The sequence below is a fragment of the Talpa occidentalis genome, unplaced genomic scaffold (assembly GCF_014898055.3).
Source record: "Talpa occidentalis isolate TD23 unplaced genomic scaffold, MPIMG_talOcc4v2.1 talOcc4.13, whole genome shotgun sequence".
NCBI lineage: Eukaryota > Metazoa > Chordata > Mammalia > Eulipotyphla > Talpidae > Talpa > Talpa occidentalis.
Window position 1 is genome coordinate 94,642,400 of NW_023601322.1, and position 15,038 is coordinate 94,657,437.

Sequence of the window (15,038 nt, forward strand, 5' to 3'; positions counted from 1 at the left end):
AAATGTGTTTTATTTGGACAGAAAACAGCCAGTTTTCTCTTTTCCTTGAAATTTTCTTACCTTAGTAGTATGAACAATAAGATTTAAGATTTATTTAAGAAATTTTTAAAGATTTATTTATTTTTTGCATACAAGAACTAGGGTACAGGCCAGAGATGCGGGGGGTGAGAGGATTCACCAGAGACAGAGTGGGGAGCAGAACAGGCAGATCTACTGAAATACACTGCTGAGGGGAGCAGTGGGCGAGACAGGAGAGGTCTGCTACGCCATGTGCGTCAGCTCCCTGGCCTGCTGAGGTGATAGCACTGAGATTTAACTCCTGAGCAACCAGGGAGGCCCCCTGAACAATAAACTTCTAACAGTAGAAGATTGTGCTCCAAGGATCATGGGATGGTCATCTTTATAGATAGCATAATTTTTAGTTATATATAATTATGGAAAGACAAAAATAGAGGAACAATGATAGGAAGAACTTGGGAATCCATTTCACAGGTATTTCACACAGAAGTTTTCTTCAATACTGGAATGTTGTTTTACTTAATCCACTCCACTATCCTTTCAACCTCTCAACCTAGCATTTTTTTCACCAAAGATTTTATTTTCTTTTAAAAGAGAAGGAAGGGCCTCCCTGGTGGCTCAAGGGGTTAAGACGCAATCTATTCACAGCCACTAAAGCATGAGTTCGATCCCCGGCCAGGGAGCTACCCACAGGGCACAGCAGACCTCTCCTGACTCGCCCACTGCTCCCCTCAGCAGTGTATTTCAGTAGGTATGATTGTTCTGCTCCCCACTCTGCCTCTGGCGAATCCTCTCACACCCCACACCTCTGGCCTGTACCCCAGCTCTTGTATGCATAAATAAATAAATCTTTTTAAAAAAAGAGAGAAGGAATTTCACATTTGTGAAACACCAATAAAACAAAGTATGATAGTGTGATGAACACATATATGCAACTAGACATTAAAACGTTGTTATAAATTTTTAAGTCTCGGGGTTAGTTATCTACGAAGTCATCTGGCTCTTACTTTTTCCTTGCAGTTTAGAGCCCACAGTCTGCCATCTCGGCTGTGCATTCACAGCCACGTGCTCTTGCCGCTGCTTGTCCTTCAGCAGCCTCCAGTTTCCCTGCTGCTCTGTGTAGGCTGCATGTGGGGCTCGGAAACTTGTGCTCAGGTGTTCTTGGAGTTCCCTCACGTCCTCATCCTCTTATTAACTGTCCAGTCCCATTCTTCATATTTATTGCTCTGAGTCTTTTCCACTATTCTATCTTCTTCTTTGAGGGAGCTGCCATTTCTTTATGAGGTTAACATATCCATAATTCCACTCAAAAATGGATTTTACTGAATGTCATACCTTTTTATTCCTAAAGCAAAACCAGCAAATAAACATTCTGACTGGAACTGGAACATCTGTGTATTAGGAAAGTGTCAATTCTCTTTTAAGAAAAAAACGAAGAAAGGCAGGAATGACAAAATTCTGACTATAGGCACTAGTAGGATTCTGAAACACTAACTGGATGAGGATGGCTTTTTAAAGCACTGGGACTATCACGGATGTTGCTTGAATGTAATATATTGAAAGAAACATCAACATTTATGACTTTATGAATATGCTTCCTTTAATTTAAAAGTTAGGATCGTACAGAAAGTGTAGCTTTATGAAAGTTTGCAAGTTCTACTTGCCGTGTTCTTTATATCTTTCCCAAATCATATTTGAAGAGTTAAAGACAAACATGGTTAGTACATCTAAAAGAACTAGGCAAAATATGAATCATCCTTATTAGAATTATGTTGCTTTTACATAACTTTTAATCATCACTTTCTTACTGTGTTCTACAAAATAGGATTTTGTCTCATTGCAAAGTTAGCAATATTTATGAATCTGACAATTTTTCCAGAAGTTATGAAAATCCTACTCATACAATAATGTTTGGCAGTTGTTGATTGTGTACAGTAACAGCTTCTTATTTCATGTTGTGCTTTTTGTCAAATCCAGTGACTTTGGTAAGTTTTTCTTCTTTGCAGTTCTAAATAACCACTGCAGTGTAATTGTTATTAAGTGAAATGTCTATTAAGTTACTGCTCAGTCACTGGAATAGGTGAGGGAACAGTTTAAATTGCCACTAAAGAATCAACAGGAATCTAGTCTTATAGACAGAAAAGTGTTGGGGCATAGGATATTTCTTTTCCTTTTTTTTTAAGATTTATTTATTTATTTACACAAGCACTGGGTATAGTCGAAGCGTGGGAGGGTGAAGGAATTCACCAGAGCCAGAGCAGGGAGCAGAACAGGCAGAAGGACCGAAGTACACTGCTGAGGGGAGCAGAGGGCGACAGGAGAGGTCTGTGTGCCATGTGGGACCCTCGCCCGGCGGCCGGGGATCAAACCGGCGTTGCAGAGGATGCGGGCAGCTTTGCAACCCAGCACTCAACTGCTGCACCACCAGGGAGGCCCCCCTTTTTTTTTTAAAGATTTATTTATTTATATAGGAACTGGGGTACAGGCCAGAGGTGCAGGAGGGTGAGAAGATTCACCAGAGACAGAGCGGGGAGAAGGACAGGCAGAGTGACTGAAATCCACTGCTGAGGGGAGCAGCGGGTGGGACAGGAGAGGTCTGCTGCGATATATGCGTATCTCCCTGGCCAGCCAGGATTGCACCCATGCTGTAGAGGCTGCGGACAGCTTCACAGTGCTGCACTCAACCCGCTGCACCACTGGGGAGGCCTGCATATGATACTTCTTATGAAAGAAATTACTTTTAAAAAGTATATCTATATAACGCTACCTTATTTTATAAGGAAGTATATTTGTTGCTTTAATTTTAGGTGAATTTCTGCTCACTGTAAAGCAGTTTGTTGTATTCTAAAGTTACGCTCCTCTCCTCTGAGCATATTTTGCACCTGCACTTTATGCAAGACGTGCTGTGCCCTACTTGTGGCCAGCCTGCACTGATATGCTAGAGTCACAGCTGTTTACTTTCAGGAAACCACATTCTGGCTCTTTGTGTTTTTCACGTCCTCTGAGTTCTACCAGTCTTCTAGTACTGAAGTCTACCTCCCATAATTCACAACCCTTGTCACACAAAGTGGTCTGGTTGACAAAATAAACCCTCTTTAGTCAATGTAGCTCAATTAAATAAGTAATAACTGAATGCCTACTATGAGTGAGCTAAGTGCTATGGGGTGCATTAAAGAATTCATTAAGCTGCTTTATAAAGAAAGACATGTAGGGCCTCCCCGGTGGCGCAGTGGTTGAGCACTGGGTTGCGAAGCTGCCCGCGGCCTCTGCAGCGCCGGTTCGATCCCCGGCTGCTCCCCGGCCACGGGAGGAGGGTCCCACATGGCGCGCAGACCTCTCCTGCCGCCCGCTGCTCCCCTCAGCAGTGTCCTTCGGTCCTTCTGCCTGCTCTGCTCCCCGCTCTGGCTCTGGTGAATTCTCTCACCCTCCCGCGCTTCTGACTGTACCCAGTGCATGTATAAACAAAACAAACAAACAAATAAATAAATAAATAAAACATGCCTCTATAAAAAAAAAAAGGTTTGCTCTTTGCCCTCTTTCAAAAAAAAAAAAAAAAAGAAAGACATGTATTTATAGCACCATATTAAAACACTGATAGACACTTCAAAGCTAACTGAAATGACATATACTTTTTTTTTTTTTAAAGATTTATTTATACAAGCACTGGGTACAGTCAGAAGCGCGGGAGGGTGAGAGAATTCACCAGAGCCAGAGCGGGGAGCAGAGCAGGCAGAAGGACCGAAGTACACTGCTGAGGGGAGCAGCGGGCGGCAGGAGAGGTCTGCGCGCCATGTGGGACCCTCCTCTGGTGGCCGGGGAGCAGCGGGGGATCGAACAGGCGCTGCCGAGGCCGCGGGCAGCTTTGCAACCTAGCACTCAACCTGCGCCACCGGGGAGGCCCTGAAATGACATATACTTTTATAAAAGATTCAATTTCCCTATTTTTGTAAGCATTACTTCTCAGTTAATGCAACTTGTTTGATTTTTTTAGACTTAACTACATAGTCAACATTCCCACTTAGATGGCTTATAGGAACCTCAAACTCAACATGACCTGTACCAGACTTATCATTACCTGCCCTAAAACACCTCCAGGGTCCCCTATGTCAGTGAATGGCCTGTTTCTTTGTATCCCTGGTACCTAAAGCAGTGCCTGAAAGTAGCAGGAACTCAATCACGTTCTTGAAAAAATGAATAAAAAGCAATCAAGAAAGCATTTTCTGGCCAGAAAAGTAAGTAAAAAAAGAATAAATACAAAAATTTTTCGAAGGACTATGATAAGTTGTTAAAGCAATTTATGTTTAGTATGATACAAATAGAGAAATAAAATATATTCAATACATGTCAGGTTGTTAGAGCAATGGAACTCCTAAAATAGTAGCCAAGTATAGAATATCCATATAGTAGATTTCCAAATAGTTACCCATTTAAAATCCAAAGGGTTTATCATTCAGAAGTGGCAGAATCACTACAGCCTTTTCATTACTATTAAATAAACTGTACATATTGAATACTGAAGGAACAAGTTTGATATTTAATTTTTTCTCCATATATTTATTTTACACTAGGTTTTTTTTTTTTTTTTTTAAATTTGGGTATTTTTATTGATTCAAAGATGGCCATGCAAACTGGTTAATTCTCTATGAAGAAGTTAATTCAGGGCCTCCCTGGTGGTGCAAGGGGTTAAGCGCAGCACTGTGGGGCTACCTGCAGCCTCTGCAGCACAAGTTTGATCCTTGGCCGGCCAGGGCAATACCCCACATGGTGCGGCAGACCTCTCCTGTCTTGCCCGCTGCTCCCCTCAGCAGTGCATTTCAGTCTGTCTGCCTGTTCCGTTCCCCACCCTGTCTCTGATGAATCCTCTCACCCTCCTACGACTCTGGCCTGTACCTCAGTTCTTGTATAAATAAATAAAATCTTTTAAAAAAGGCACCATCTAACAGCAGCATTTATAATTAAATGCAGAGCATCCATTTACATGTCCCCCTACTAAACTACATAGACCCAATAAAGGAAAACAACTTTTTGAGGAGATGGATAAAAATGAGTGAATTAGTCTTTGAAATTATTCTAAGCTGAAATATACTAAAATTTGTATTCATTTACATTAAATTAAGTCATAAATGCAAACACACAATAAAACCACCAATTATTCAAAATGACATAAACAATTTCAGCGACATCTGTCACACATATTCGTTTCCTATTTCAGCAGAAGAAAATGGTTATGTAGTAAAAAAATAAGTAAGGTAAGGGCTGTACATGAACTAACGAGATAAGAGTAGGCCATGAAGTGAAGCAAACGATTAATTCAAGCTGCATGTTAAAAATTTCTACATTTGTACTTTCCCTGAAATCTACTTATGTTTTAAAAAGTAATCCCTGGCGACATTACTGAATATCTTGTATGTGCAGGAAGGTATTAGATGCTACCAGAATGAAGAATGAAGTCGAAATCAAACATCTTTCTTTGGAGATTATTTTCCTTCTCAACTCTCAGCCGTGGCAGTGACCGTAGTTCTGTGGCATTAGTTTCTGATGCACATTATTACTTCTGAAAACCACACAATCGGGAATTCTGAATTCAACGAGACTGATGAGATTTGCCAGTCATGGGAAATCAAACTCACATTCCCTGCCTCTGTAAATGGTTTCCATACATCCAAGTAAAATTTTGATCAAAGGGAATAAAAACAAAAGCAATCTTTTTTGACTAATTGGAAAGGGGAATCAAAAAATCTCTAACACGGATAATAAAAAAATCCTATTAAAGTGAATACAGGAAAACCAAAAATGGGAATTTAATTTTCTTAACACAGTGTTTATTCGTATCAATGATAGCTTTATCCTTATTTTCCATAGTGTTAAAAACATTGCACCATGCTGTCTCTTTGATCAGAACTCTGACATGCTATAGCTTTTGCCATAAAAAAAGAGCAACAACAAATAAAGCCAATCATTTCCTCTTCTTATGCCAAGATAGGTAGGACTGCTAATGAGGTCAGATTGAAAACATACTCTGGACATGTTGGGAAAAAATTAGAGCAGAAAACAGAAAGTATTTTTAATATCAAATGATTAGAAAATCAGTTTCTCTGTTCAAATAAATGTCTTAAATTTCCTTAAATTCATCAGAAAAATACACAATGCACTTAATGAATGAAAACATAAGTAGTAGGAGCTTTTGAGGTTCTGGAAGATACAAGATGCTACTGTAAGATAAGATTGTTACTATAGAGGGCCACCTGGGGAGGGCGCATTGGGTTCAGTGCAGCACTGTGAAGCTGTCTGCAGCCTCTGCAGTGCGGGTTCAATCCCCAGTCGGCCAGGGAGATACCCGCATGGCGCAGCAAACCTCTCCTGTCTCGCCTGCTGCTCCCCTCACCAGTGTTTTCAGTCCGTCTGCCTGTTCTGCTCCCTGCTTTGTCTCTGGTGAATTCTCTCACCCTCCCGTGCCTCTGGCCTGTACCCCAGCTCTTGTATAAATAAATGAATCTTAAAAAAAAAAAAGATTATTATTCCAGAGAAGACAGAAACTGAAGATACTGTGTTTCAGCTAAAAGAAGTTATGAATAAAGATAATGAATTTCTACTGAGGCCTCTAAGGGCAAGGCTAGTTCATGGTGCTTTCATTTTTTTCCTTTAGATTTGCTTTACTACTTCTCTTGAAAAGGAAATTGTGAATAACTTGTACAGTGGAGTGTGGGTATTCTTTTTTCTATCAAGGATTGGTGACTCACAGTAAAAAAAAAAAAAGGCAAGATAATTTTGGTCAGTTGGTTAATTTATTTTATTAGAGAAATATGAAACTGTTATCTGAGTTTTAGATAAGTACATTCTTTTTTTTTTTTTTTAAGATTTATTTATTTTTACAAACATGGGAGTACAGGCCACAAGTGCGGGAATTCACCAGAGACAAAGCAGGGAGCAGAACAGGCAGAAGGACCGAAATACACTGCTGAGGGGAGCAGTGGGGGAGCCAGGAGAGGTCTGCCGTGCCATGTGGGACCCTCGCAGCCGGCTGGGATCAAACCAGCGCTGCAGAGGCTGCAGACAGCTTCACAGTGCTGCGCTCAATTGCCTGCACCACCAGGGGAGGCCCTACATAAGGACATTCTATTCAATAAATAAACTCCTGGGCCTCCCTGGTGGCGCAACTTATGAAGGTGTCCGCAGCCACCGAAGCACAAGTTCGATCCCCAGCCAGGGAGCTGCCCACATGGTGCAGCAGACCTCTCCTCTCTCTCCCACTGCTCCCCTCAGCAGTGTATTTCAGTCAGTCTGCCTGTTCTGTTCCCCACTCTGTCTCTGGTGAATCCTCTCACCGCCCCCACAGCTCTGACCTGTACCCAAGTTCTTGTATGCATAAACAAATAAATCTTAAAAAAAATAAATATCCGGGCCTCCCCGGTGGCGCAGCAGTTGAGCGCTGGGTTGCGAGGCTGCCCGCAGCCTCTGCAGCACCAGTTCGGTCCCCGGCTGCTCCCCGGCCACCGGAGGAGGGTCCCACATGGCACGCAGACCTCTCCTGCCGCCCGCTGCTCCCCTCAGCAGTGTACTTCAGTCCTTCTGCCTGCTCTGCTCCCCGCTCTGGCTCTGGTGAATTCTCTCACCCTCCCGCGCTTCTGACTGTACCCAGTGCTTGTATAAATAAATAAAAAATAAATCTTAAAAAAAAAAGTCATTTCAAAAAAAAAAAATCCTGTAACTCTGACAATTACTTTTATTAAAAGTACTGCTGTAGGATGTGGTTGGGAACAAGCATGGGAGAGACAGAGAAAAGCCAGGAGGGAAGGTGAAAGAAAAAGAGGGAGCTAATGTTCATGGGGGGGGGGGGTGGCTACTAAGCGGTAGGCATTTTGCATACAAAATGTCACTGAATCTCCGAACTTTAAGAAGTAGGTAGTATTACATCCATCACAATGAGAAAATTGAGCCTCTGAGGGATTAAGTAATTGGGATGACAAGGATAATAAGGTAGTAAAGCCAGGGTTCAAACTTAGAACTGTCATATTCCAAAAACATTTTCATTGTTCTCTAATGCTCAGCCACTACAAAGGAGGGGAGTAGCGTGGAGGAGATATATGGAGAAAAAGAGAAATGGCTTACATGGTGGGGAGGAGAAGGCGGTGGGAATTGAGACATTTGTAGGGAGAGATGGAAAGGTAATGAGTAGTAGGGAAGAGGCAGAGAAGGAATGTAAGTGAGCGTGAGGACAAAATGGAGAGTTATATAGGAGGAGTTCCTGAAAAAAGAAGAGGTCAGTTGGTACACTACCTGTTTGAAACATAGTCTTCAAGAAAATAAGCAATTTCTGAACTCAAACCACGTAACACTAATAATATACTTTGAGATAAGTGCCTCAATTTCAGCACTGTACACATTTTGGATCAGATAGTGCTTTGCTGTAGGGGACTATTCTGTGCAGTACGGGGCATTTAGCAGTGTCTCTTGATTCTTTTTACTAGATGCCAGCAGCATCCCCCCCTAGTTTTAACGATCAAAAATGTCTCCAGACAGTGCCAAATGTCGCTGGTGAACAAAACTTTCCCCAAGTTAAGAACCATTGATTAAGAGGTTTCACTCTGAAAAATTATAACAAGAAAAGATGTCTACCATATGCAGAACTATTCCCAGTTACTCTAGTGATCAGATGTCTTTGGGAACCAGATGAGATTATGTTTTGGACTGAATTGTTCTAAGCTCTTAGCACCTGTTATATAGTATTGCTTGCAAATAAATAAACTTGCAAATAAACAATATCCTTGTGTTTTTAAAAGACAGATAAGGAAGTGGGTATAAGCCAATATCCAGTTTTGAACTACACCATCTAAGGGAGGGTTGCAGACTTAGGTTCTGGTTTGCTCTAGAACTAGTTAGTGGGAGGACATGGAGCAGATCAGTTGGCCTAGAGCAACTGCTGCTTCTCACACCTTGCAAGGGGTTCAAATACACCCTTCTAGGGAAGTAGTTAAGTAACTTTTTATGTATATGTCTTCTTGGCACTATATTGAAGGACGAGGATGTTAAATCCAGTGGCTTGACTTGCTTGTCATTTATTCCCTTGCCACTCAAATGTGGTCCATGGCATAGCATCAGCAGTACCTGGGAGCATGTTAGAGATGCAAAATCTTAGGCCTCATCCCATACCAATGGAATTCTGACCTGCATTAACAAGATATGATTTATATGCACATTAAAGCTGAGGAACACTGTTCTAGTGCACCTTCTTCTTTTCTAACTGCAGAGGCTGGGAAGGTTAAGAACTACTTTTCAATGATTTCTTTTTAGTTCGTGTTCTGATTGAAAATTAGGTTTGAAAGCTGCCACTCCCTTGCTTATAATGTGCTAGAAACTGCTCTAAGCACTTTTCATATATTGTTAACTCATGTAATTCAACAATCCTATGAGGCTATGCCTTTTATACAGATGAAGACCATGAAGCCTGAAAAGGTTAATTAATTTCCCCAAAATTACAGTTAGTAAGTAGCAGAATTAGGGGTCAAGCCTGGGTATTCTAAATCTAGAGTCTGTACTGTAAATCATATTTTTAATGACAGATCAAAGAGAAAGAATAAAGCCTCCCTCTTGCAATTTTTTTTTAAACAGATGATCTTGTGGAACATACTTTGGTAAATGCTGTTAGAGACTCCTTTATTTATTTGTTAAATATCTGAGCCAACACTCATCTGAAAGTTCCAGACACAGCAGACAGCATGAAAATAGAAATGAAGCATTACTATTTGTTTTTGTTTTTGTTTTTTTAGCATTACTATTTGAAAGGAAACAAAATCTATCTTTTCTACAGACTGGATGATTATATACCTAAAAGATGAAAAGGAATCAAGTCTAAGAGATACTAGTAGTTATTGGATTTAGAATTAATAAAGTAGTTCAGAAAGGTAAAAACTGCTTAAAAAGCTGAATATATAAAAAGCAATTGCTAGAAACCAGGAGCAAAAACATGATGCGGGAAAAAAATTCCCTTTCACAGCACCAACAAATGTATAAAAGCTTAATACAGACTACAATATTTATAACTACTGTGAACGATTGTAGAACCTGGGAGAGAGTAGATAATTCAATATTTGAGGGGGGAAGGATTAGCTCCAAACCTCACACACACACTATATGTGTATATATATATATATATATATATATATATATATATATATATACACACACACACTCATTCTAAAGAGATTCAGTACATAAAGACCAATAAAACCAAATAAGTATACCACACGAAAATATTGATGGCTATTAGCTGTAGGATTAGGATGGTCTAAACAAATACATCTATAGATAGATATGTGTATATATGTGTTTGGGGGTGGTGTGTGTGTGATGTGTGTATATAGCATTATCAGAAAACTTCCTTTGCATAATGAAAAGTCAAGGTATTTCTAAACCAAAGCATCACAAAAAATTATAAATAACCATCTGGGAAAATATTTATAATCAATGTAAAATAACATCTAATAGTAATACCAAAATATAGTCAAAGAACATGACTAAAATGAAATAAAAATGCTCAACAAATATATACATGGTTTAGTAAACATTTCCAGCAATATCTTACAAGAACAAGTTACTAGTTTACCTACTAAAATGGAAAAGGTTACTCTCTAGATTAAAATTTCCTTTGCTGGCATGTGTTCCAGTTGGCTCTCTTATATACCAATGCTAGAAGTGTACCTTGGTGCAATCTTTCTTGAATGCCATTCTTTAGAGTGTTTCTAGAGGCTAAAGAATTTGACTCATTGACCTAGTTTTTAATTTCTTGGAAACTATTCCAAGGTAGAGCTATGAGGATTAACAAGCAAAGATTTTCATTGCAGCATTATTTATAAAAGAAAGTATGAAGCAACTTAAATGTGTTTAGGGCAATGGACTATTAAGCAGCTCTAAAGTAATTTTAAAAAGAATTTTTGATAATACTGGGACGTGGCATAACATGCTGAGGAGATTAAAAACAAAACACTAAAATCCAATATTATATTAAAACATGCTAGAAATATATACACACAGAGAGATTAAGAATTGGTAATACCAAATGTTTGAAAATTACAAAATATTATTCAGTGTTATCTCATCAAATACTTTTTCTTCTTTAATTTTCTATATTACTACATATATTAATTTTATAATAATAAAGATCTTAAGGGGCCTCCCTGGTGGCGCCAAGGGTCCAGATGCAGCACCCTGGGGTGCAAGGGGTTAAGCACAGCAAAGCTATCCACAGCCACTGCAGCACAAGTTCTATCCCGGGACAGGGAGGTGACCCACATGGTGCAGCAGACTCTCCTGTCTCACCCGTTGCTCCCCTCAGCAGTGTCTTTCAGTAGATTTGCCTGTCCTGCTCCCCACTCTGTCTCTGGTGAATCCTCTCACCCCCGCACCTCTAGCCTGCACCCCAGCTCTTGTATGCATAAAAAAATAAATCTCTAAAAAAATAATAAATATCTTTAGCTAAAGATAATGAGTCTTCCATCAATCTAAGGATAATGGGACCTCTCTTCTATAGGTAAACAGGGCCATCTTAGGTTATTCCGGTTTTGAATTGCTGCATTTAAGATGATGCCATTCACATACAGACATATTATATAGGGACTGGAAATGCTTGGCTTTCTAGTATGCAGCATGGCAGAGATTCTTACCTAAAGCTAACTGGAGTTTATACTCATGAACATACTTGGATTATCTCTCATCACATATTTAGTAACACACATGGAGGAGAGTTGTTCACTGCCCCTTCAGTCCCTTGGACATTTTGTCTCGCTCCCTTATCACTCTGAGAGGCCTGATTCCTACTTCAAACTTGACACAGTTCCTTCATCTAGAGGACATGGTCCATTATTGAAAGTCTCTTTTCCTAGGATATTTGATTTTCACTAAGGTTCCTTTGTCAACCATCTTACTAGAAAAGACTCAGGCAGAAGAACTTTAGTTTTCCCTAAGACAGAGTAGCAAAGCATATGGGGACAAATTGTAAAAAAGTGATTCTGACATTTAAGCTACACCTATATTAAGATCAGTATTTAGTATTCCATGATATACCAAAATACAGGTATGTTTTAATTTGGTGTCATATTTACAATAAGTCAAAGATGGGTTTTGTATCGTCAAAGGTGATGCAACAATCTTTAAGGTTTAAACAAGGGTATGAACCTTTCAGATGGTAATGGAAAGAAAAATAAATGAAGAAAGGGAGGTATGTGGAGGAATCTTTAGGCTGGGGAATAGCCAGAGAGAGAAAGAAGCCTGCTTCATCAAACTATCAGGTAAGGGCAAAGTTCTGTGCGGAAAGCAGAAATAGGAAGGTATGAGATGCCGAAAATTAGGGACTGACAAAAAACACTGGAAGAGCTGGAGAAGCAAAGGTCAGGTACTTCTGGAGCTATAGTTTTCCAGAGCACACTGACGCCGATTTGAAAGCACTTTTGCGTTCTCACTGCTAATACTCACTCTCCTGATCTCCAAGAGGCTAATAAGACTGAGGAATAGAGTGAGCATGCTAAGCAAAAAGGACAGCAGGAAGACGGCCTCTGCTTCATTTCCAGCTAATTAACTTTGGTTCTGTCTCTGTTTATATTATTGTTTCTATGGAAAAGTGCACTTTAAATTCTAAATAACTCATTTATGAACCAAGTTTTCAAAAATATTCCATTTGTAATCTGCAATCTGCGTGTCCTTAAAACAACATAACACAAGCACTACCTTCCTAAAGGGAAATCCAACTCCAATTCCTTAGGGCATGTCTTGCAGTTGTTAATTTCATTTCTTTCTCCCTCAAAATATTTTTATCTGTTATTATCTCTGCTGCCATGGCAAGGCAGTGAATAAAATTTTAAAGTTTCATCTGTAGCACTTGAAAAATAGTAAGAAAACAAGTGTTTGTGATAATATCACCTAGAAATAATTTGTCACAAAAGGTAGCTTCTTACACCAATAAGTTATTCCAGTTTGTTTGCTGTTGCTTATTTTTGGTTTCTTTATAAGAATTTCTTCCTTGGTGCTGACATAGAAAAAAAATATGCCTATCTCAGGTATAGTTTTCACTGTGTATGTAGGCTTAGTGTACATAAATAATTAGTTGTGATAAAAATAACATTTTCAGAGGAGTACAGGAAAATTAATTTCAATGACACGCAATGACATTGCCAGAAGCAGGTGTAGAAAGTGATAAGTTTTCTAGGATATGTTTCATTGCTTGCTTATTCGTTCTCTCATCTTTTTTTCTTGTAACAAATAATTTGAGTAAAGCCAGAACTACTAACTGATGCAAGATACACAGAAACTTAAGTGAACTATTTTACACACTCCCTTTGGCTATTGGAAAAGTTACTTTGGGAAACTCAACTCAAATTACCCCCTTTTCACCCCTCCGCGAAAAGGAGGTTCCTGTTGCTATTTCCTTCAGTTTTTCAGTCGAACTACAGTAAAAACTGAGGTACTGCGTCACAGTGCTGTTACTGGGAAAACACCACCAGGAAAGGAATCGGCAAGATCTCCTCGCTACCCATTATGTGCTTTAGCCCCCAGCTCTTATACTATCCAAAGGATGAAAACTTACACTTTCACAGGGTGCGCAAACCTAATACTGAGGTGTAGTTTGTGTGGGCTGCACATGATTTACTTGTTTCCTAAAAAAAAAATGTTGAAATACAAGCTCTCCCATTTTCTCTATTAATGCATTTAGTAAAAAATATTGGAGTCTGTGAAATGTGACAGAAAGGAGAGATGGAGCAAGAGCATGAGCGGAGACAAGGAGCAACTGATCATCCCAGCAGCAGAGGCTACAGAAAAGGCAATCGGTCATTTACATCCCAGCTCCTTGGTGTGATTCACGGCAAGGGTAATTCTGGCTGTCGAATTACTGTAACTGCGGGTGAAAATTCATCCGCATGTAATTCAATATCTTGTAGTAAGCTGCTTGCCTTCTCCAAGACACGGTTGTGTGCCAGTGTCGAGCATCTCCCTCTCTCCAGTGACAGCCAATTCAGAGTTTCCAAACCCCCAACTTCTCTCCCCTTACTGTGGTTGGCCTTTCGCCCTCCTGTCCGTCCCGTACAGCCGCAAGCAGTGGTCGTGCTTTTGCACTCTGAGGGTGAAGTTTTGCTCTCCTCTGTGGCCGTGCAATAGTTTGTGGTCCCAGCCCAGGCCGCTGCCGAGCCCCGGCGCCTGCACCTGCTGGACCCGGGCCGCGGCCTGAGGAACACACCCGGCTCGCGCGCCCAGGTGCGCGTCCAGAGGCGCAAGATGGAGGGCGGCGGGGCGCAGCTGCCCCCCAAAACACGGCCGGCGGGGCCCGACTGGAAGTTGGAAACACGTGCTGACACGGCGGGCTGCGGGCGAGGGACCGTTAAGGAGGACGCGGCCCCCGCCCTGGCCCTGCCCTGCCCGGCCCGGCCCGGCCCGGCCCGCCCTGCCCGGCGGCGGGAGAGCGCGCCCCCCCGGCCCCCCCGAACCCGCCCGCCCGCCCGCCCGCCCGGCGCCAACCGCCGCCCGCGCCCCGCTCACCTGCCCCCCGCTCACCTGCCCGCGCCCGCTCACCTGCGCCCCGCGCCCGCTCACCTGCGCCCCGCTCACCTGCTCGCGCCGGTCCTGCGGCCGCCGCCCGCGCCGCCGCGGACTCGCCCCGGACTCGCGCTCCGGCCCCGCCGCCCGCGCGGCCCCGTCCTCCTCGCGCTCCCCGCCGCCGCCGCCGCCCCGGAGCAGCTCCCCGGCCGAGCACATCCCGCCGGCCGCCGGGGCGCCCGCCCGAGGCCGCTGGCACCGTCCGCGCCGGCCGCTGTCAGGAGCCGCCCCGCGCCCGCCGGCCGCGGCCCCAGAAGTACCCGCCGCGCGCCCCGCCTGTCACCGCTCGCCCCGCCCCGGGGGCGCGGCCAGGGCGGGCGGGGCGGGCGGAGGCGCGAGGGCGTGCCCGCGTGAGCGCGCCCGCGGGGGCGGAGGCGCGAGGGGCGTGCCCGCGTGAGCGCCCGCGGCGGGGCTGAGGCGCGTGCGCGGGGAGACGCCGC

At 42.5% G+C, this 15,038-nt stretch overlaps 1 protein-coding gene across 2 annotated transcripts in view; it reads right to left on the reverse strand.

The window, feature by feature from the left end:
• Positions 1-14,757, reverse strand: part of FAM241A (family with sequence similarity 241 member A) — a 34,355-nt gene extending 19,598 nt beyond the window's left edge. The window contains exon 1 of one of the 2 annotated variants that reach the window (XR_008551543.1): positions 14,057-14,093. Coding sequence is in view for 1 of the 2 variants with exons in the window: in XM_037509547.2 (XP_037365444.1) it covers positions 14,611-14,757 (147 nt within the window). In the remaining variant the exon portion in view is untranslated. Of the gene's footprint in view, positions 1-14,056; positions 14,094-14,610 lie in introns of those variants that run through there. The other variant, XM_037509547.2, reaches the window with a different exon arrangement.
• Between the last annotated feature and the right edge of the window lie 281 nt (positions 14,758-15,038).